This window comes from Rhodnius prolixus, unplaced genomic scaffold, assembly GCF_049639745.1.
Source record: "Rhodnius prolixus isolate KJV_2025 unplaced genomic scaffold, Rpr scaffold_7, whole genome shotgun sequence".
Lineage (NCBI taxonomy): Eukaryota > Metazoa > Arthropoda > Insecta > Hemiptera > Reduviidae > Rhodnius > Rhodnius prolixus.
Genome location: NW_027411582.1, coordinates 7808419 through 7832931, shown reverse-complemented (window position 1 = coordinate 7832931; position 24513 = coordinate 7808419). Strand labels below are relative to the sequence as shown.

At 34.0% G+C, this 24513-nt stretch overlaps 1 protein-coding gene across 14 annotated transcripts in view; it reads left to right on the top strand.

Annotated features, from left to right (window-relative positions):
- Window positions 1-24513, top strand: part of LOC141446872 (dopamine receptor 1-like) — a 306607-nt gene that overhangs the window by 266216 nt on the left and 15878 nt on the right. Inside the window, exons 1-9 of one of the 14 annotated variants that reach the window (XR_012453966.1) lie at window positions 3251-4026; window positions 4169-4291; window positions 4414-4523; window positions 7572-7617; window positions 15080-15287; window positions 16246-16519; window positions 19562-19664; window positions 22176-22370; window positions 24256-24352. The exons of 1 other annotated variant lie outside the window; for it this stretch is intronic. Coding sequence is in view for 8 of the 13 variants with exons in the window: in XM_074113786.1 (XP_073969887.1) it covers window positions 15186-15287 (102 nt within the window). In the remaining 5 variants the exon portion in view is untranslated. 12 more of the 14 variants (XR_012453965.1, XR_012453967.1, XR_012453963.1 and 9 more) reach the window with 12 other exon arrangements.

The window sequence follows — 24513 nt, the reverse complement described above, 5'->3', positions numbered from 1 at the left end:
CTCCTTTCAGTTCTTGGTTTAATAAACACCTGAAATGGAGTCTCAAAACTGTATTTTGAACTTGGTAAACTTTACTGTTGAATTATTTTGTGACGTAGTTAGTAGTTTTAATTAATTTTTCTTAATTAATTATTTGCATACTGGAGCTTTCCCCAAAAGGGTTTCGTAAGGTCTGTGTCACACCTCATCGTACAGAGGTGAAACAATTAAAAAAAGCATATTTAAAAATTAATAAGCGTATAATTAAAAATAATAATTAATGCACATTATAGCTATTTTTGCCAATGAATAAATTTAAACATAATTATAAAAGAACTTATTTCATATAACATTTTCGTAAATTTGTATCTGAAGATTGAGTCTGATCACTATTCTTCCTTTTAATCTTTTATTGAAATTCACAACTGCAACAACTGTTGCAACAACTGTTGCAACAAGCAAATGTGATATAATATAGCAATGGCATGAATATAGATCGGAGAAGGCACCCAGTAGTGTCACACCATTATCGTGAATAGATGCACTATACTGCTCTTAAGATGAGAGTAGATCGCGGGGCCATCTTCTCTTCAATCTCCTTGGAGGTTTACTTGGTAATGTGCTTGGTAGAGGGTTAGGATGAGCTGCTGTAGAGGAATGAAATTTTAAGAAAATGAGTGTGAAATATAGAATGGAGCATTAAGTAATTGATCACAATTCAGAAAATAAAATAATTCCCCACAATAAATTATAACTTATGTACACAAACCTCTTTATCTTCCTGTCTGAGGAGTGTTTGTATGAACCAGGTTCTCCAGAGAACTTTCTGGAAGAGAGAGGAGCCAGAAGACAAAGGTTATCCACTTCTGGGGTGTTCTTTGCGCCCCCTCTTAGTTTCTCAAAAAAGAGAGAAAAAAAAAATTGACATTTTATCTTAAGATTGACATGGAATCCCCCTAGACTAGACTCGAAAAGACGAAGAAACTAACCAACACTACAAAACTTCTCGCCAGACTACTTGGTAAACGTTCGAAACTCAACCTACATAACAAAAGACTCTTATATCTACTGTTACTGCGACCAATTTGGTCGTACGGCCCATCGAAGTATGGGGATCGACTAAACCGTTCTAACTCACTACGCCTCCAGACATTACAGTCCAAAAAACTACTTCGAAAACTTCTTAACGCTCCATTCTATGTATCTAACCTCACACTATCCATAATGATCTCAAAATCCCTTTCATTGCAGATCTTGCTAACACTCATTTTCTCTAATTTCATTCCACTCTACAGCAGCTCATCCTAACCCTCTCATAGAACACCTATATTCCTCCACATTACCAGGTAATCCTCCACTTAAGAAGTTGGAGCAGGATTTTAGGTGGATTATTTATCCTTTAAATCCAGGTACCACCTTTAAGGGAATCCCAGAGAAATCGGTTAGTCAGCAGATTGGGATATTTACCGGGTAATAAAATAGTATCTCTCCTTGCAGGATGGTTTTGGTTAAAGAGACCCTGCACCAAAGAATAGTTATTCGAATCTATAACTTCTATCATTAATTTCTGTTCATTATTTTTGGTGACTGATTCTCATAGTTTCAATTGAATGAAAAATTAATGTCAGTTTCAGTCATTATAAACTTTATTATGCCGCGAGCTTTCCGACCTAGGGACTAGGTCATCTTCAGGGCTGTGGAACATATTTACAGAAATGATATACATATCTGTGACAGAAAACAGTCTAAATTTCAAATTTGGCACTAACAATTTAAACAACATATACGCCAACTTACTACAAAATACTTGACAATTGGCTACATTTACTTCCTTACAACCAAACACATATCTCACACACAAACCGATCACATTCAGTACATGAACAGACAAGACAGAAGACACACCAACCCTCTAATGATGTGAAAAACAGTATATTGTAAATTAGCCCTGAAAATGAGACGTAGTCCCTAGGTCGGAAAGCTCGGCATAATAAAGTTTATAATGACTGAAAATGGCATTAATTTGTTCATCCTATTGAAACTATCATTAATCTATTTACAAAAAATTATTTAGTGGTACTATTCTGGTATTGGATGGATGGAGGAATGCGCTACCCTCTTTAGTGTCCATTCCAGTGCAATTTCCGGTTACTCTAATTTGAATAACGTTGCTACGAAGTAAACATTTTTCACGTAATCGGCATTTCATTGCAGGAGCCAGCTCCTTGAGAATTGTGATAATCACTTCATGTAAAAATTATTTAATGAGCACGGTGCTGTACATTTTAAGAATATATTTTTTGATTAATTTTAATTGAACTTAACTTTCTTGAATTTAGATTTTATTCTAAATCTAGTTTCCTAAATTTAAATTTAACTGCTACCCCATTACATTTAAGTAGAAATTAAATCAACTAATATTCATCCAACCAAAAATAATTCTTTTTAAAAGTATAAAAATAATTAAATTGGTTTTCAGCTTTCTTTGACTTCAAACATAATTTAAGCTAAAGAAAAACATGGAAGTTGGAAAAAAAAAATTGAAAATAAAGAGCAGGTTTACAAACACCATGAGACTTTATTAAGTTTTTATTCGTTTTTCATTTTCTTTATACTTTAAGGAAAAGTTTAGTGTTTGTGTTGTGTAAACGATGACATACTTTGAATATAAAGAAATAAAGACTTGTTTTCTTTATTTTTCCACTTTATTTTTATTTTCATCATCACTTTGATGTTTTCTATAAACTGATGTCAAGATAAAGGTATGTTCTTTCTCACTCTCTCTCTCTTGTATAAAAGAAAATCTCAATCAATTATATTTTGGATGTTCTATTTCTTTTTGATAAGTTTCAATCTTTTACAAACTTCTTCTGATGTTTTCTTTATTTTATGAATTTCAACGCTTAACTTTAGAGGTTCCCCCCCCCCATAGTAGACGGATTTAACATTTTTCAAGCTCTATAGAATCAAAAAGGCTGTATTTTAAAATGAAAACTCTTTGGAGATTTTCTTACTGCAATTTAAATTTAGACAACGCCGGAAAATGAGACTATCCCCGAAATAGGCAACTATTTTCTACTCAGAAATATATTTTTTTAAGTACCATTAAGTTTTTCTTGAAAATAAGTTTCTTTCTGAACATTAAAAACTGAACTTTTCTCTTTTTTTTCCCAACTGCTTTCTGTGTGGGGCCACCTCAAAAATTTCTAATTTACTTTTCAGTTTTGTCTGCCGTTGTATGTGTTCAAAATAATTTTTTTTGTGTGTGTGTGTGTTTTATCAATATTTCTTGGACACTTCCAGAAATTATTTTCATTCATACTTATTAATGTGTATAATCTAAAAGTGCTTGAACTGGGAAGGGTATGCAGGTTATAAAATAACCTCATCATTATGAGATAGTCCACCATAACACAACGAGTTGGATGTACAAGCTGGTATCAGTTATCAATCACTATCAAATACTTATCATTACTTTTGGTCCTGTTCAATGTCATTGTTTTGTTTAGTGATCATCTACAACTAGTTTACTAACAGTGTATAATAATAATTCATCTGAATAGCTCGAGAACATGTTCTTGTGTTTCTCATTTTTTTGGGTTCTGGCTAGTTTCAGTCAACGTTCAAAATTATCTGAGAAGCATATCTTACTTCTTCAATTGATGTTTCACCAAATTGTGATTCCTGCAATTTCCATTAAACACAGTGTGCTGAACAGCATTATCAATTTCCCTGCATAAGTTTTCTGGTAACTTGGAAAATCGGTAACTGTAAGTGGTATAATCCATTTTCCTCTCACTTTTTCAATTCGCTTTCCTTTCTTCCTCTTTTAATCCACTCCTCTATCATTTTCATATTGACGTTTTACATTATAATTTACAGTGTAGTTCACAGGTGACTCCATCGTATTTCTTTAATCATTCAAGATCAATGAAATTTAGCTTCTAAGTCCTATAGATTATCAAATAGGTGCCTGCATTTATGGAAACTGTTCACGTTATTGTTGAGAACAGCCAGAATTTATGCAAGAGGAATTGCAGCATCCCAGTGAGTTCTTTCCCTATATTTTTACGGTGTATCAGTCAGTCTTAATTCCTTCTCTTAATATTATCTTTTGGAAGGAAATTTATTCTAGTCAGAAATACTTAATATTGTCATTAAAGTTTATCTTTTTATTATCTTACACCAGGTTTTGGAAATATTTCCTGTCAAAAACATTCTGGATCTCCAGATAATTTTGAACAAGCAATCTCATAGAGTCGTGCTGTGTAGGTGACATATTAAACCATAGTGATAATAAGGAAAATAGAAGGTAAATTTTGAGTGATTCGCATGCCTGAATTGTTGTAAGACTTCATTTTTCTGGTAAAAAACTTCACACAATATAGAACATTGTATTGTGATTTATTAAATTAAACTGTTAAAACATTGCAGGAAGTGCGACTCTTTATTTTACCGAAGTAGGGGGGGTGGGTGGCAATGCAAATTTGCAAGTTTGGAAACAGCTGGCCTATATTTCTGCACATATTTCGGATGATTAAAAAGTAAGAATTTATTTCTTAACATTATCAAGTGATTTATTCAAAATGAATGGTTGATAGACATTTTGAGGGGCTACGCTTACGCGCAGCATCCATTCATCATCGTCTCCTGACGTCTTTCTATAACCGGATGTGTTCCTATGAAGTAGAATCTGTTGGCCACTTGTTACTTTCCGTCAACTAACTTTTTAATCTAAGGCGAGAGCTTACAGGAAGTTTGATGTTGCTCATGATCTCTCTGTCTATCTCTTGCAGCCAACATTCTGTAAAACAGCTCATACATTTTGTCAAAATCCTGAGTGCGCAAAGAAATAATGTACACATATGTTTTAATCGGGGTATCAATGCATCTTTGTAAAGCTTGTTGAATATTTGAAAAGCTTGACAATAGTTGATGGTATTTTTAAAAGTAAAAAAGTGTTCCTAATGTGTCTAGATTGAACTGATCATATCATAACTTAAAAAAATATTTTAATTAAGAGCTTTGTGAATTCAAAAGCTGTGTGTATACTTGTGATAGTCCACACTTTTTCACTGGTGGTACTTTGTTAGAAATCGCGTGGCCATTGTCATTTCAGTCTTCTGGGGAGGTATTTTTTTGGTATGATTGCTGAGAAATGTTGGTAGATAAGAGAATTGTGTTGATGTGCGAGAAGGTAGTCGAATTCGCTAAAACGCGTTCAGATTAGTTTATTGATGAATGGGATCTGGAGATCTGAATGGATTGTCGTGTTGAATACTTAAAAAGGAGTATTAATTTTAGAACGGAGTAATTTTGATCGAAGAGATTGAAGGCAATGCTTGGCTTGAACCCTATAACTCGAATCTGAAAGCCCAGATTGGCTTTAGAAGTAAATTGTTAGAGTAGAACTTTGTTGTTTAAGGTTGGATTCGATCGAGCGTTCGAGCCAGTAGTTGTTCGATTAGGTACTATCGATATATATTTTTTTTAATTCGTTCCCTTTCATTCTTGTTTGTGGGTTCCAGCTCGAGCGTTTCTCTAAGTAAGTAAGTTTCTCTAAGTCCTAGGCTGTATCAGCGCGTGACAATAGGCTCGGTTCATAAGAATTGGAGGGCAGAGGCACGTCTTAACGTGGAGATTATGTTTTTAGTTTTAATGATGTTAACCAACAATCAACCTCGGTACGAAACTGGCTGTACCAAAACAGTTCTATCCAGTTATTTTCGAGTTTATCCTGCTAAAATAAGTTTTTCTTTTTTCATGAACATCAATTCTTGAATTTCTGTTAAGAGATTCAAGTTTGAAAATTCAACCCGAACGCAAACTTTTTATTATGAGTTGAAAAAGGAAGTATTTTCTTTTATAATCCAAAAATGCTAATCATTTAGAAATATTTCTTTCAAGTCTGTAATGCAATAAATATTAAATTATCTGCCCAGTCACCGTCTTACTACGAAAAATCTAAGTATTCTTTTATATTCAATTTAGAAGGCTAGGAAAATTAATATATTTTCAAGGAAGTATCTTTTCCTTAAAAGGGAAAAAAGGAAGAAAATATATGTGAGCCCTTTGATCCTGGGCTGTAAGGAATGGATCATGATAGAATTTTAATAATAATAATAATAAAAAAGAGGATCCCTAATAACTTATTCAGGATCTCTTCCTTTTTTCTCTCTCTCTGTTTGCCTTCATCTTCCAGCTCGTCTGGTAATGGTGCTCAATTATTCTGATCTAGCCTGCAAAAGATAACTGGAAACATTAGTGTCTGTGGTCTGTCGGCGTGCTCTATTTCTTCTTCTTCTTCTTCTTCTTCTGTTGAGTTAAATTTCTGTTACTTCTCCTTACCTCAGGAAGTTTCTCTGAAGTCTAGGCCCTTGAACAGTTGCGAGAGATGCCTCTCGAGAGAAATTGGCCTCTTTTTTTTTATTCACAGACTGCTATTATTGCCATAAAGCGATTTTGTAAAAAAACAGGTTTGCAATGATTAGGGCAAATTCAGCGACTTAATCCTGTTTGTGGATTGGAATAAACGTTAGCTACTTCTGCCCTCCTATCAACATTGCCATAATTCATTTCAGCCAGTCATTAATTTAGTTTCTACCTCCTGCGAGACTCCTGGCGACCCAAGACCCCATCCGTTGTAAGCTTTCACTTCTTATGATACCCTCTTGCAACTTATTATAATTTTTTTAATTGGCCAACCGTGAGATGTTACTCCGGGGAAAAAATTCACGTAAGTTCTAATTCTCAGTTTGATTCACGAAATTGGTCTCAATACTCCTCATATATATTTGCTGTCCAAGAACTTTGTAGAGATGTACATGATGTTGATGTATATGCATGTAGTTTTTTAAAATTTATTTATTATTATTTTTTTGCGTGCAAGGAAACCTTTGATAAATGCTAACATAGTTAAATGGTAGCAGCTGCCAAAAGAACAGGCATTGACCCAAAAGATATACGAAGTAGATGTTAGACAGTGTTATATTAGTACTACTGTTCTGTAGCCTTTACTTAGCTTCAACTAGAAAGTTGGACATGTCTTTTTAGAATTACGCGCATACGATTTGCCATGATTGGATAGTGGTTTCTCCACATATGCCTTTTCAGAGAAAGTTACTCCTTGAAGGCCCATTAACATTACCCTCTAATGAAAAAGTGCCTTCAGGATGCAGAATAGTAAGTTAAAGGCTACAAGGAAGGCCGAAAAATTTAGATGGTAAGATGGTGTTGCGAAAGACACGAACATTTTAGATTTTCGAAATTGGCGTAGATCTGCATCTAAATAAGATAGCTGGACAGTCATAAAGAGGAGGTCATTACTGGTAGATAGGAAGCTACTACAACCTTTTTAGGGTGGAAATGGAGTAGCCATCAGGATCTTGATGTTGTTGTGGATGTACTCGTACTAGTCCATCACTTTCACTCACTGACATCTGCACATTTTTGCTTCAAAACTTATTTTTACCATGTATACATGTTTTTTTTTATCAAATCCAAGTTTTAAGAGTTAGATTGTTCTAAATATTCTAATTCTAATTTCTAAATAAGGTTTTCTAACTGTTTTTTTTTTATTGTTTCTGTTTCAGGTGAGAATGCTTTCTTAAAAGTTATCTAATGCCAGCAAACTATGAGGTAATAAGTGCATGAAATTTCATTTTTATTTTTATTTTCTTACTAAAGTTGCTGTCTGATATGAATTTGTAATTACTACGACTTTGCACATAAACTGCAAACTTTACACTTTTCTTGATGTAATTTCCGCGTTTGTAAGTTATCCTGGTTCTGTTTCCCCCAAGCGGAAAGAGATCACCTACCAATTACGAGGTCTTATCTACAGATATTCATTCAGTATAAAGCATACTGAGAGTACAAAACCATACGTACTGAGGAAACAGCAAGAACACGCTGAGTATGAACAGATTTGCCCTGCCATATTCTTGTTAACAATAATAATATTAGGTAGCGAGATTACAAGTATCATCACTTTTGTACGAGCATTTTGACAAAAGGGGTTTCTTCAAATTAACCAAGATTTAATATATTTCTGCCTCTTCATGTTTTCTGCTTGGGTCAAGCGTGAGCGGTCATCTTGGTATTTATAGTATACTTCTGAGTTTGTAATGAGGTCTTCTGTCATCGCAGCATCAGAAACGTTCATGCCTCCTCTCAACTGTTGATTCTCAAAAGTAAGAATCAAAATCTTTAATGATGAAAACAAAGCTCTCGCAAATCTCTCGGTTTCCATTGCCAGACATTTTAGGAAAACCATGATTAGCTCAAATGGTGCATCCCATCTTAGAGTGAAAACGGGCTAAAATATGCTGTGTGCGCATTACTTGTTCTGGAAACTCTTCCTTCAATTTTTTTGTAAAAAGTTGCACTGCTTCTAATAGCTTTTCGACCAGATTATTTAGATTTTCGAAAATGGCGTAGATATGCATCTAAATAAGATAACTGGACAGGCATAAAGAGGATGATTTTTTTTCACTTCCTCATGAGTACTCAAAAAATAGCGTCAAAAAGTTTTGTTTTTCATCAGAAACATTTGTTTTATTATGGTTGATTTCTTTGTTTAGAATTTTCTGTTTATTTAGAATTAGTACAATTATTGGTTTCTGGCCACTCTTTAAATAAAACAGATTTTCTTTCACATTTTCCTTTGCACTTCTCCCCAAGGCTGTGAGAATTACTTTTCTTAAAATTGATTTTACCAAAAATCAATGTTTACACTCTTTTAAGAAACATACGTATCTGACAGGAATTTCTTGTAAGTTTCCATTGCTTAGGCACCCTATTAATTTAAATTTTCCCAGCAGAAATCAGTGAAATAAGTCACCGAAGGTTGCCATGCGATTTCACTATAGATTGAAAATACAAAATTTCTTTGATCAATATATTAAAGTGTAATTTAGCCTCTTTTATAGCTAATTACGTAGTTCAAATAAATAAATGACCCTGAATAATTGGTGAAAAGTGATGGAAATGTTCAAAATATTTGAAATGAGGAAAATGTTCACCTAACTCGGTAAATGGGTATGTGGGTTATCTAGTTTAGCATTCACATAGAGGTTTTGTAGAGTTGTTTAAATAGAATGATCTATGTTAGCTAGATATGTCGTAACTTGATTATAATCTACAGCATCCTAGCTGTACGTAATTGTGTGTGTGTGTGTGTGTGTGTATATATATATATGTATGTATTTGTGCAAGAGTGGTTGTGTGCTTGGTAATAAAACTGGGTTTTGAACTAATTAATAGGTAGAAGATGAGGCGGAGAGTTGTGTTGGAACAACTCGGTACCTTTTATCCTTTAGTTAGGATGACTTCCAGGGCCTGGCTTAGTCGTAGGGCGATGCTGTTAGTAAATTGTCTCCTCGTAAAGGGTTTATAGTTAATTTAATTACTTTAAATAAGTAATTATAACTTACTGTACATGTACACCTAAGGAATCGTTATTACTATTCTCTAGACTTAGACAAAGGAAATATCAGTTGCAAATTAGAACTTTTACTTGAACAGCATCTCCAAGAATAATTAAAAGGAAAAAAACGATCTTAACACGTTCCGTGCCATGTGTATCACATGGTATTCCACCAGTGGTACACGTTAAACTTGATCTTCAGACCACGTGTACACACAGTCATATTTATTTAATGCGTTGAAAACATATATTTTATAACATGCAATTCTGTAAAATATATTTCTACCAAAAAAATGAGGCATTATACAAAGTGGAGTATAGATCAAAACCATATAAGTTTATTTAATTTTTATATACACAATAATTAATAATTACATTTAATAATGGATTTTTTTAAAGCAAGGGAGGCATAAAGAGGGCATTTTCGGGCACTCGCTGCAAAACGTCATCACTCTTATAGTTTTTTTTCTCTTGCTACTTCAATACCATAAGTAGTACACGATGTGATAGCTACTCTAAACAAGAGAAATACTTATCGATAGATGATGTAATGAAAGATTGTGTGATAATAATATCAACCTATAGTCAATATTTTAGTGTTGGCACGGAACGTGTTAACTCATACTCGACTTTCTCTATTTTGAGTAATAATTTTATCTTTTGTATTACAATTTTCAATTAATACTCCAGATTCATTTTATTCACTAAAATATTTATACAATACTAAGGAGTTTCACAACCGGAATTTCACAATTATACCACTGCCTCCTACAAATTTATTTATTATCTATGTTTATGTGTAAGGGCAGCGACAATTAAGGGAACAAGATTTGTTTTTTAAAAAAGAAAACCCTAATCATAAAAAACAATTTTACATGGTCTAACCCTGGAATGCCGTACACAATGTCCCCTTTGTTTTTTTTTTACAGCGGTTTTATTCTCCCATGTTGTCGAGTATAAGTGAAATACTTTAATGTTAAAGGAAGTTCGCTTTTCTGTAACCAGTCCTCTGAGTACAGCTGTGCAAGACTCCTCGTATTTGCGTATAACGAAGTGAGTTGTGGTTGATAGGCTTAAACAATTTATTTTGTTAATAATTTGAAGACTAGCAATAATTAGCACGAGGAGGGACGAAAACTAATAATGGATTTTACAGTTATGGGTTGAGCCAGACATAAAGTAGAGTTCATTAACACCTGAATGCGCCCCAAGTTAATCTATTAAAATGCACATCACCTTACAGACCACTCGCAGTAATAAAAAAAAAAGAAGGTGATTATGCAAGAGAGGTTACCCCATACTGTTGACCTCTGCTCTTCCTGGAGCTTTCCCTAAAGGGAGAGCAATACTTGGCCTAGGGACATTAGAGGAGCAGGAATCGGTTCTGCCTTATTGTCAGCCACTTTAGAGTTGTAGGAATGTATACTCTCCCTAGAATATTTCCAACTTTTTTTTTTCACTTGCGTTGCTAACTTTAGAAGAATAATTTGGAGTCATTGCAGGGAGCCAGGTACATTAGGCTCTGGGACAAGGCTCTCCCTCAGTACCGCTCTCTGGAAAGGCTGGTTCAATTAATCATAGAGAGAGAGAGAGAGAGAGAGAGAGCTATCCTCAAAATACCTGAGATTGGAGGTGGCGTTGAGTGATTATGTACAACTGTCGGATTTCACTGCTCTTCGTGGTTACCACAATTTTTTTTATTTTTCAGGACAGGATTTCTTAGGCTGGTTCTGATGACGGTGTCTGTACGAACGCCCTGAACTAGCGCCAAGTTCAATGTTGCCAATTCTTGGAGCAGCGTTTACTCTATTAATCTTGCGCAGTTTGCAAGATTGGTGTTAATTAATGGTGGAACTCATTTTGTTTCTTTCTGTTCATCTCACTTTATTGTAACCTTTGCATTTATAATTGAACACCTGGAGAATCCTTTAAAGCAGGACTAGGTTCTATTAAAATAAAACTTCATTCTATTACTGTATTTCCCTCTTTTTAGAAAGTCTCCCTTGTAATTTATTTCCATACAATTAGTTTGATTATTACATGGGTGTTCTTGTGTTTGTGTGAAGAGTACAAGGGAGAACTTTCATCTTGTGAACCGAGAGAACATCACTAAAACATGTACCTACCCCACATAGTACACCAACACACTGTGGAACATATCCTGTAACCCACAGACACTCCCACAAGACAAGACAGTAGGTGGAGATCTCTGCTTTAACAATACAAGTAGCTGGAGGTTACATGTATCCCAGCTAGCAACAATCACTCATCCCCTAGTGTAAGAGCCCTTTCATATGCAAATATACACAAAGTATATAGTGTAGTGACAAAGCCTATATTCTTCTAGTCTCTTATCATTTACCAGCCACTCATATCTTAACAAAACCACAGGAAAATGTTAATTTTAATTTAGCTGAAGAAATTTAAAAATAATTAACTAGGATGTAAATACTTACACGAATAATCCTTTAAACTTGAAATTGTTGCTCAACTTTTTTCAAATTTACAATTAGGAATATCAGAAATCAGAAATTTTTCAATCCTTGTTATCCTTTAACCTTATCATATTTTGCACCCCATTCGATAAACAACCCGGTCGATAAACGTGTGCTTTCGGCTAAAAGGGTATGATTATAAATAACCATATAAATAAATACCAGATAAAAATAATCATATATACTCGAACTACAAAAAATCATAAATACAAGTACAGAATAATATTGCTGCAACTTTGCCCTAATTTTTAATCTACTGGTACAGTAGCATTTCTCCCTTTACAATCGAAAGGTATACCATCAATGAATTCTCTGCTTATGAAGCATGAAATGCCCTAAAGAATACGGGGGGGGGGAATCCGTTTTCCTACAATTAATACCCAGAATTTTGGTTTTGAAATCTAAAAATGCGTACATCAATTGGATTTGTCTGATATTGAGTTGGCTCTTGGCCAATCAAGTAAATTCACTTTCCGTGTCAGTAGTAGAGTTTTTGTTTTTTTAATTTGTAATCTATTTAACTTGATTGAGTTTATTGCATTTGTTAACTTCGTATCTGTTTATTTTTTTTATATTACATTATTTTCATTTAATTATTTATTTTCCCTTATATAAATTTTAATTATAATTATAAAAAGACAAAAGTTGTGGAGTAACAGTAAGTTTATATTAATGTAAAACTAAATGAAACTAAAAAACATTAATTTACCAAAATTGAAACAAAAACAAAAAATAGTCAATTTGAAAAAAATAATAGCTGCAATAGGATGAAAAAATAACTGCCATTTCAGTCGAGTAAAATTTATTTTACCGAGCTTTCGACCTAGGGACTAGGTCATCTTCAGGGCTAGTTTAGAAAGTAATACTATTACATTGCAGTAGTTGGTGTGTCTTCTGCCTTGTCTGTTCATGGACTGAGTGTTAATCAGAAATTTTAAATATTAAATTCCCGAATAAGGGTGGCTTTGAATTTGGTAGATATTATATGAAAATAAAATAGTTTTTTGGTAATTATTTCCATTTTGGTGAGATGCAACTCTATCTTGCCCAATATTTAACTTTTTGGGCCACTATTCTACTGAAACAAGACTCTACAGCTACCCTCCATATTGAATGTGGCACATTTCCATCTTTATCATTGAATTTGGAGCGTATTTTTCTCATTGAAATGTTTCAATTAATTAATAAATTAATAATTATATTATTATATTATAAATTGTTTCAATAAATTAATTGAAACATTTCCATTAATAGAAAATACAGGGGAGGTTGGGCTCTAGATTGAAAACGAGAGGATTCGAGTCCAGTTTTTTGTTTTCCTTTAAACGTTCTCTTTCGAGGAGTCTTTTAGGAGCTCACTTTGGTAATGTTGGGAGGCCAACCATACAGGTTACCATACGGGTGCCAACAACCATAAAAAGTCGACGAGCTTTATATTTCTAGGCTTCATCCCTTAGTTCAGCGTTCGTATTCATCTGGATTTGCTACACTCCACAAATGAACATTTGGTCCATTACTTCATTCGAATTTGATGGCTCTGATCTTTTCTTCTTTTTTTTTATCATTCCAATTGTTATCATATATGTCAATGATGAACTGATGACTGTCTCATCCTAAATTCACTTGTATACATATATTTTTTTTTTTTTTTTTTTTTTTTTAGATCTAAAACACTTGCAACCTTTGAAGATGTTACTAATTTATGTTATGGACCTTGGTTTTCTTTCTGGCTCCAAAATAACTTTCTTGTTCATTTAGATTCAGCTTGAAAGTAAAACAAAAGCATACCCTATGTTGGACTTCAAATTTGATATGCCCACCAAATTATCTTCTAGAATGTGAATCCTTTGTCCACCCTGTGTACTCTGAAAAATACGTCATGGTTAAAAAGAGTTCAAAATTAGTTTCTTCCAATAAAGAGGTTAGTTCTGAAGATGTTTGACTCACAATAGAGATTCCTAAATTAGCTCTCAGAAGGCAACCATTTGATTTTTGTTTATAAATTAATTAACGATACAATAATCAGACACGAACTTCAGTCTTTACTCAATTTCAGTGTACTTACTTCCTTCGCACTAAATACACTTACCTTTCATCTTCCTTGTGTAAACATTAATTACGATAAACTCTCTAGAGTATCTCGAATGATAAATGTATTTTTCATACAATCTTAAAACTCAACTTATATTTATTACCATGTACATAGAATTTATCTCTTTCAAGTTCCCCTCAGGAGCACTCAGAGGAAACGACAAGTTATGGACAACACACTGTAACCTGCCACACAATGTGGTCCTTAACTTTTGACATTAATCTTATTAACATTACCTTTTAGGTTCCAAAAACCAACGTAACCACATATTCTCCATCAAGACCGTTCGTAAGTCGACCCCAGCACTTTCATAATCTCTGTAAAACTGTGTCGACTTTGTTTGGTCTAGTATTATTTCTGTAGTAATTTAATTCTTGTATTTTTTTAAGTTTAAATAAAGTAGAGATGGTTTTAAACCCTATTGGTGATTGCTTCAAAATTACAAAAACTACATCTAATTTGGAAGTTAAGCCCTGCCTGAAAAAGTAGGCGATTACTTTATTATTATTTTTTAAATATTTTTATATTTACTTACGTGTATATGTGGTATTGTTTTTATAATATATAAATTACATTAAATAAACCAAATCATACCCTTACAGTGTTTATCTAAAGTATTGAAACTTTGATTGATTGTCGTACATGTAGAGATATCGATATATTATAATATACTTCATCAGATTTCGATTTTCCATCCATCAATTGGGTTTGTTCGTTGAAATTGAACGTTGGTTCAAATAATCTATGAATATCATTACCTGCGTTATTGTAACCTTCTACTTTTTTCGTTCGGTCTTGTAACATTACAAATACTTCTAAGATGTAGTCAGGATTCCGCTTATCTTTTGTAAGCATCTTATTATTGCTTTTTTTTTTATCGGAATAAAAGAGGAATTAATACGCGCTCTAATTTGCAGAAATTAGGAATTGAACAGAATCACTTATCTGAAACTATGATAACACTGTTTTTAATAGTAAACCTTTACAAGTAGCCAGCAACATCTAGTGAGAAGTTTAAATATAAACACATTTTGGCATTTGGAGAGTAGCAGTAAGTGTTCACATCCGTTTTTATTATTATTTCAGAGGTTTAGGAAAGGAATGCGAGGAAGTGATGTATTGAAAGTATGTCCGACCCGAATAGATTGAAGTTGTCAGTATGTTTGCACGCTGCGGTTAAACCAAATGTGGAATGGAATGCTGGGAAAGATACCTTGAACACAATATACCCCAGAGAATTCCTTACATAGCTCTTAGTTCGGCACTCGAACGCAAAGATGCCAAAGTTTTCATCGTAAGTTCTTCTTTTGCTATTTTCTATTTTACTTATTACCTAAAAATATCTCTTTTATTTAAACCTAGGCTATTTCAAAAAGTCAATTGTACATAAGAAGTTAGATGCTAGTGATGTACAGGGCTCGCATACCTGAAGATAATTGCCTTTACTGACGTTGACAAATTGTCTACAACTTCCACGTAAAGAGAAGACAGTTCATAGCCTATGGTTAACCAAAATATTAATTACGTCGCTCTCCCTTTTAAGCTCAGCTACTACTGGGAAGATTTCGGTTTAGTTGGCGGTTAAACCTCAAACCATACTGTAAGCTTTGAAGTAAATGTTGCTGCTCAAAGAGACTTGGCAAACCAGGATGTGTTTAAAATGTACGAAACAATTTTATATAACAAGTCGTGTTGCAGATGATGAAACAGGAATGTTTCTTTGAAATAAATAATGTATTAGATTTATGGAAGTCCCAGAATAAGTTTAAGAATCTTTTTTCCGTATAGAGTACATTTCAACTTATAGTTGAAGTAATTTCACATTATTTATGGTCCCCGTTTTTTTCCATACAGATAAAAACCAGCTATAATTACCTCACAATTTGCCCATCAGCCTGAAGAAAGGTTTATCTTTAGCTCTACCAACAAAATCTTTCAAGAAGTGAAATTGTTCAGGGGTTACTTGACACGTAACGTCTCAGAGGAATGGGTAGTCTCTCTCCTCACGTAATTGATTGACTTATATTCTTGCATGACTTTACCAGAACCGGTCATAACCTCCATTACTTCTTTTCCGATTGAAAAAGATAGAAGACAGAACCACTCTAGGAAAGTAAAAGGTTGTGATATCTTTAGGTTGACTTTTTTTAAGGGTACACTTTGATTTACTAGTTTTTTAGCATAAGGTTCTATAATAGATAAATATATCTTGTAACTTGTGTGCAGATTATTCATTGTTTTTATTCTTTTAGACAGTGTTGTTGCATAGACATATCCATAGTGTTCAACTACCAAGTCTGACAAATAGTCGAAGAGTTGAGGATTGGGCTAAGTGCACTTACCTGCAGAAACTCCCAATCCTAAAGACGAGATGATCAATAAAGGGAAATGGGAAATGAATTAATAAAAAGAAGGCATGCAAGGATCGGGCAGTGTTGCTTTTATAATGTTTTATGAAAGGCTTAGAGAAATTACATTTTATTGAGTTCAGGAGAGGAAATTGATTTAATAACCAACAAAGCAGACGTGAGAAAAACTTTTTTTTAAAAAAAAGGAATAAACCATTTTTTTAATTGTTGAATTTATCAATGAAAACTTTATTGTTTTTATATTAGCTGGAAAAACAGGTGGGAAACCAGATCTCTTAGAAATTATTTAAAAATAAACATCTCTTTTATTCACATTATGATATAGAAAGTTTTGAAAGGAAATAGTCTTGTTCATTCACCAGGATATGTTATTTATAAAAAATTCATTATTTTACAGACTGCAAAGTTAGAGCTTCCCTGGGGGTACATTTTCATTGGATTTCATGTTTGCTTCTGCTGAATTAAGAAGAAAAAAAAAAAACTATTTTGCAACAGATGTACAAATTTTTCCTAGTACAAAACTACTCTGACGGGAATATAAGGAAACATGGGAAATACTTATTAAATTTATAATACTATCTTTAGCTCTTCTGTAGATGTTGCCTATCTCTAGGTGGCGCTACATATGTATTGTGATCTGCACCGTCTTTCTTCAATTAGTTGTGCCATTCTTATATGCCATAGGATTCTAGAATTTTCTCCAAGAAGATATAATTTAATATCTGCCCTAAATTATATAATATATGTTATGTAATTATATGTATAAACTGGATATGTCTTATTCTTCAAATGTATAAAATTTCTAGGTTTTCTTTTTCTTATATCTTTTAATCATTTACTCTGTGTGAACTTCTTCATCCATTAAAATACTGAAAACTGAATTGAGAAATGAGAATCATGCCTGAAGTTACTGATATAAGATATTTTTCTTGTTTTCAATGAAAAATTGTTGCAAATATGTATTTGTGTTGTTTATTTGTTGAATTTATTTGTTATTCCTTTCTTCATACTCTTCTTAAGAAAGAAGGTATACTCGTAATCGTATAGATTTTCAATTTTAAGTTTTCAGAGGAAATATCGTTAAAAAAAAAAATAGAGTGCTTTTTCCATTAACATTTATTTCCATAACAATATTACATGTGTTTAATATTATCACAATAAAATGAAGATTAATATTTATTGAGTCAATTGTCAATTAAGCGTGCTGTCAATCGCCCAAATCTGAGGAGATGTTCTGCAAGACAGTATGCCTAGGTTCCATCGCTAGTCTGTAATTCCGTGAATCCAATTTAGTGCGTGCAAATATCGTAAATGCTTCATGCCCTGACAATAAGAAATTGATAATACACAACACAGGAATCAACCAGGAACAAGATTTGGGTACCATCATTGATTATCGGCTTACTTTCGATGGATGTAAAAAGATATCAATAAGAAGTAATTTAAGATGCTGGACTTTATTTTGTGAAACACTAGTTCTATCTCCAATAACAAGAGTCTTCTAATCTTATACTGCAGTCTTGTGAGAAGTCAGTTAGTGTACGGCTTCTGCAACTGGGTCTGAAAGTCTGTTCAGCAATTGACTGAATTCAAAGTAAACACCTCAATCATTTGTGAAATATAGTCAAGAACTAATTTCATTACTAAGGAATTATCCAATTTCTTAGTTTGTCGTGAACCAGCTGATGTGACTTTCTTTTTCAAACTTCTTTATAACGCAGTTGACTGTCCCCACATTTCTCTGCTCGTCTTCCATGCTTTCCATCTCATTTTTCTCGAAAATTCTTTTCCCAGTTCTATAGATACCTATTGTCTGAAATACTCGGCCGTATCTAGAACTCTCTTACTGAAGATCTCTATTATAAAGCAAAAATTTCACGACTTTTTTTGCTGTCTCTTATGCCTTTACGTATTCTCAATATCCTATCTTCTGTAAATAATACATAGCAACTTATTTTACATTTGTACCATCGACATAACATTTTAAGTATCGTTAATAGCAATGATTATTTTGTGTTAGCTTTAGTTTTTAACTTTTAATTCAAATAAACTTTTAATTCTCGATTATTTTAAAATAAATAACCATATAAAAAAAAACCAGTCATGAAGGCGCTGCCATTTTAACAGTAGATATAACCTTCCTCGGACCGTATTTTTCTCACGAGGAAGATTTACTGAATTGGGCATCCGTGTTTTGGGTTATAGAGAGAGAATTGTTTTCAATAACTACACACAACAAATCAGGGATCAAATACCGAGCTCTTTTGCAATCCTATATGGCTTGTTTGATTTGAATAGAAAACATATAAATCAGTGATTCAACTTTTATTAACTGCGTAAGATGGTATCCAAAACAAAAAAAGGGCTAATGAATACTTGAAGAGTAACTGGGAGTCAGATAGATTGGGAACTGACTCCCCTTTTTGGCTGATTGCAATGGGAGCTGAACACCCAATTCAAAGGGAACGGTATTTCTTCTCTTTCTCTGGTTGTAAGTGAGGAATTATAATTCAGGCTAGTTTGTTATCAGCACTTCTCTCCCTGTATGTGCGTCTGTGAGCCTTCTTAGACTTTCAAGATACCCTTCAAGGAAGACTGAAGACGGCGTTTATCTATTTCAAGCTTTACACTCCCTCAATATCACTCTCTCTCTCTCTCTCTCTCTCTCTCTCTCTCTCTCTCTCTCTTTGTCCGACCCATCAAGAAAACTTGACTTTAAAGAATGTCTTCTATTTTTTTTTTCTTCTTCTTTGCCAAGAGTGTGCTTTGTTTCGAGATGAGTTGATGTTGTTTGTATGGAAAAGAAGGCTTGTAAGGGCTAAAACTCCACAGATGAGGACGGGAAGAAGGCCCTTTACTCTGTAACTTGGTAAAGGGACTGACTATTACTTTAAAACCTAAGGATTTAAATAAAATGCCCTGTATTCAATCTTTTCCTAACCAAAACAAAGCATTACACTGTGGCCATTTATTTACACAAAGTGTACGGACTTTTAACTAATTGCATCTGTTCTGTTTGATTGAAACAGGTTTTTTTTCCCCTCCTGCTTGCGCATTGATCTGTACTTTTCTTTTTCTTTTTTGTTCGTAAAGAGGAAAATGAGGAAAACAAAAAAAGATTAGTCTTTTTTGGCTTTTCTTATTTTATTCTAGTTTTCTAACTTGTATTTTTGATGAAATGTTTTTCTTTCTTCTTCAGATCCAGTTTGATTAATCTTATGGAAAGTCTTGCTCCAATTGTGAACACCTTTCAAATAACTCCACCTTTAACTAGATCATGAATACTTACCATTTAGGCATTGGTTCGTAGCTTTAATTTTTTCTTTTATATATTATTATCAAAAACTTTTTCACGAATTTATTTGATTGCTAAGATCTAATTGGTATATGTACAAAAATAATCGAAAGTGTGAAACATGCCCCCCATTTATTCGTAGTACGTATGCGACTATTGATCTTAAAAGTTACTGGCTAAGATTTCTGATTGGATCCTATATTGTCAGTCCTGATGAGCAATTATCCTGGAGGACATTACGAGACGATAGGTAATCTTGAGTTGGCTCCCCCGACTGATGAATCAGTGAATTCCCTGTTCTGAAACTTGGTCATTTTAAAGTTAAGCTTCAAACTCATCACTTTGATTCTAAAGCTTTTCAGAATGATTCAACATTGATTTTAGTCGGATGCCTAGAGTGCTGTGAATTATTGTAATCTTCAATGATTATTTATTAGTTTTGTGAAGAATTCTGTAAGTTAGACGAAAATTTAATTACGTTAACTATGGTTTAGATATTAATTCGTGATATTGAAGCAGATGATTTTCAACTTTTTTGTTTGTATCTAAAGAAAAATAGGGCCCTGGATAGAGAAAAGAACTAAAGAAAATAATATGGGAATATTGCATTGTAGTTCTTTTGAAGGAATACATACAAAAACATGTTCTTCTCCACCATATTTTCCGGTTGGGTGCGAATCGTAAGTAAAAGATGGAAGTAAAAAAAAAAAGAAGATAGAAATAGCAGAAGTAAATGTGGAAAGAACCTTTACACTTGCCGCCCCCATTAATATACCTGCTCCCGCCTCCCAGGCCACTTTATCATCGATTGTGCAGTTACGCGTGTGTGTGTTTGTAGGTTTTTGTACGCCGTTACCACTTATCTTTGATATATTATTGTCCAGCAGTCTAAGTGACACATATTGTGCACACAAAAGATATTTTGTCGCCCACAAAGCGTGCTGCTATACAATAGCCTAGCAATGAACACTAAGTTTTCCTTTACACATATCTTATTTTATCTATATTTATGTGAAAGTTGAACACTAAATGTTTTGAGAGATGAGAAAATGGGTTAATATTCTTTTAAAGGAAATTTATCATTGATCCTCAAAATAGTTTTTAACCAATCAGAATCAAGTTGATTAAAAAAAAAAAATGCTTGTTTTTGTTGAACTACAGCAATAAACTTGCCAGGTATTGACTCAAGTGGTAATACTTACCATTTAGGCATTGGCAGAAAGAAGACGTTTGATAAAGTATGAGCAAAACTTCTCACTGCAGCCATATCTGGAATAATCTAATCTGTAATTAGTCCTCCATAGTGAAAAATAAACAATTTTAAACCTCATTTAAGGCAAAATTTGCCGAAGCCAAACGGTAGGAATCGTTTGCACACTCTACGGGGAGAAGTAGAATGGAGATTCGCCCTCTCGTCCCATTTTCTGCCATCATATGATCATCGTAGCTTTCTTGAGAGGCAATGACACAACTAGGGCAGTCATCTTAAAATTAACGCTACTTTCGTTCTACCAAAGAGATTAGATTAGATTGCTTTAGACGGGCGGTTCCACCAGAAAGGGGAAGGAACGCAGGCAATCCAAAATGCCCATTGTTCCCCGCCCACCACTCATCTCATCAGAGATGCCGGGGCTTTAAAACAAATCCGGCTAAAGGTTGCCAGATGCTATTGTATTATAATAAACTAATAAAGTAGCAACAGGGCACTAGGGAGCATGACGACTCAATCGCCCAGTGCACTGAATAAACCTAGAAAGTTCGTTAAGATTACCAGATGCTACAATCTCCGGTAGAGAAACGTTTACCCTACTGAAGACGAGGAATCTAGTTTTAGAATAAACTGGACACACCTCAACAAAGTGCCGCACAGTTTCATCGGACTCACTACAGCCAGCACAAATTGGCGACTGGGTAAGGCCGCATTTACCAAAGAGGTAGATTGAGCAAATCTTGTCAGACACCTCCAAGTGTCTCATCTCCGCAGTACTCCTCTAGTAAAAAGGTATATGCTCCTGTTAGCCATTTTTTTAATATCCCACAAAAACTTTTATAGCCTTTTAAAGGTTGCAAATAAATTCAGAGGTTTCTGTTGCCCCTCTCTTCTTAATTCATCCCTTCGATTTAGCCCTAAGCTTGTTTTAATTCGCCAGAACCTCGCAGTTTTCAGTAGCTTTCGTTGAAGATTTCTTTGATCTGTGATGCAGTGTTGCAAAGCTTTCTGGGCTGCCTGATTCTCAGAGAAGATGGCACTTACTACTACATATCCTCCCGAATGTCCTAACATGCTTTCATGGATTTCTGGTTGTTCCTAAAGCTGAATTTTTTTTTTTTTTTTGAAAGGGATCAGATTTCAGTCATCTGTTGTAAGCGACGGGCAAGCTGCACATGATCTTAAAAGAGGCATTCTAGTGCTGTTTCCGACAGTGGCAGAACCGTTTATAAATTGTGTTTGGTTGTCTAAGAGAATATTTTGATGATCGTAATAACAGTTTTATTTATTTATTTTTTTATATTTTAGGACAGTTCCGGGAAAGTTATTGGTTAGCTTACGTTTGGAGAACCATTTCAGGATATAGTTTTACAAACTCTAAAATGTAGAGGAGGTAAAATAGATTTTCTGTCAGGTAGAACCTCAAAACATGCATTTTCGGTTAAATCTATCGAAAATTTGGAACGATCACAATACTTCCTGTTTACCAATAAGAAAAAAAAGGTAAAAACTTATTCTTTAATTCATAGTATTTTTCATAGTATTTCAAGTTTAATAGTTTAGGTTTTTGGAAGAGTTAATGAATCACTAAAAACAAATCATTACAACGTGTATTGTTTTCTTTTTGATAAATAATATGAAAAATGAAAAGATTTCCTATATTTTTGTTCTGAGTGTAAAGAGCTTAGAGCTGGCAGCGAACAAAACAGAGACGCTATTAGTTTAAGAAGGTTTCAGAACAGTCTAGCTTGTCTCGGCTATTAGAAGCGCTCTGGGACTAATGAAGAACAACTACTAAGCATCTCGTAGCATCCACTTTCGGTGTAAACTGCCACAACATCCTACCACTGTAAAAACCGCTCATCTTTATTGCTGACCGCCACCATCCTAAAGGAGGGTGGGCATGAACTAATTTATTTTATCTCTTTCTTAGTTTCCTTTGTTTTAAACTGCACAAGATATTTTATATATATATATTATATAATCTTGATTATCATTAAAACTTTTTCCGTTTTCTTTAGTTTTTCCGTTGCAAAGAGGAAGTTTTACGAAGTCAATTTTTTAGAAATTGAATTTTTCTGCAGCCAGAAAAACATGTTTTGAGGTTTTCCAGGGAATGGTTATCTTTTAAACTGCCCCTTCCTTTCTTAGGTTTCCTAGAGAACATATCCTAGACACTAAGTGTTGAAGCAAGGATCGCTCTCTCTGGTGGCATTGGGGAAAAGCGTTGTGAAGGTACTCAAGTGTAGTAATTCCTGATTCTTCTAGCCCAGATAGAGTGGGTAAATTAAAATTGAAAACTCTTCTGAGTCCTAGGCACCTATCCATTCCTGGGTAGCCTATACATTCCAAAAAAAGATTCTTCTATGGTGTATACATCTTTTGAACTCTAGGGTTACCACCAAGGCTCTTTAGGAAAACCTTAGGAATCGAGGAGAACCAATCTCTAATCCTAAACTTCCTTCCCCTCGAAGTGATGGTATATCTTTCTCTCTAATTAAGCAGGCTTTATGGGAAAGTCACTTTGCTCTTCACAAGTCAGCTATGGATATCTAGTTTGCTCGGAGGGGCCTCCATTCTTAACACATTCATCTCAGTCGCAGTTAGCAAGTTACCTTGGACTGGGCTAAGCTGGAGTTTACTTTTGGGTTCGCTAAACCCAAATAGCGCGTATAAAATTTCTCTGCAGGCTCCATTTGTATTGTGAAAGTAGTAAGAGTGTCGGTATTATAGGTTTGTGTTGATAGGCTAAGATGCCCGGACGAACGGCAATGAAGAAGCTGTAAGTGAAGTTTCCCCCTTATGGGTCTGGCAGGCTTAAGAATAAAAATATTTATTAAAATTCTAACAGTATTCCAGAAATCAACACTGATTAGAATTCAGAGCTTAGTCCTTATTAAATGATGGACATGTATTTTTTTAAGTAAGTCCCGGTGAATGGAATAAGTTGTTGGCAGTAAGGAAATAGTGAGAGAGAGGAATAAGGGGGAGGCATTCATTTGAAGTGGCGCTGGACGCTGACAAGTTAAGGCTAGGACGAAGGGCAATTTTGTGGTTTTACGTGCCCTGACAACAGACAAGCCAGTTATTGAGAGTACAACAGAGTCAGAACGAAATTAGTGTCTGGTTGCAGTCCAGCCAGAGTGGGTTGAGCGAAGTAGACGCTACCAATATATTATTCTCAATATACCAACCTCTGGAGGGGGGGTGCTCCAGAATTATTATTATATTTTATTAAATTTCATAATATTTGAAATTCCTATCTGTATTGTATAGAAAAATGCTTTTCAATACCCTTCTTGAAGAATTAATTAGAATTACTTGGAAGAAGTATAGAATTTTTTTAACCATTAATATCTTCTGCTAATATATTTATTTATTTATTCAGAATGGATTGTATATCTGGAGTTGCTATCTATTTTGACCCCCTAATTGTGTTGTAAGACCACTTGGTATATTTCTTTGAAGAATAGACTGTGAATTTTGTAAGTTTTATGCTTCTTTTTTCTTTTCTTTTTTTGTGGTATTTCTATCGCACAATTCAAATTCATATGAGATCTGAAACTGTTGGAATAGTCAGGCACCAAAAAGTTTTGGCCCTTCAAGTGGGTTAAGGGAATTTTCTGAAAGAGACTGTGAATGAACT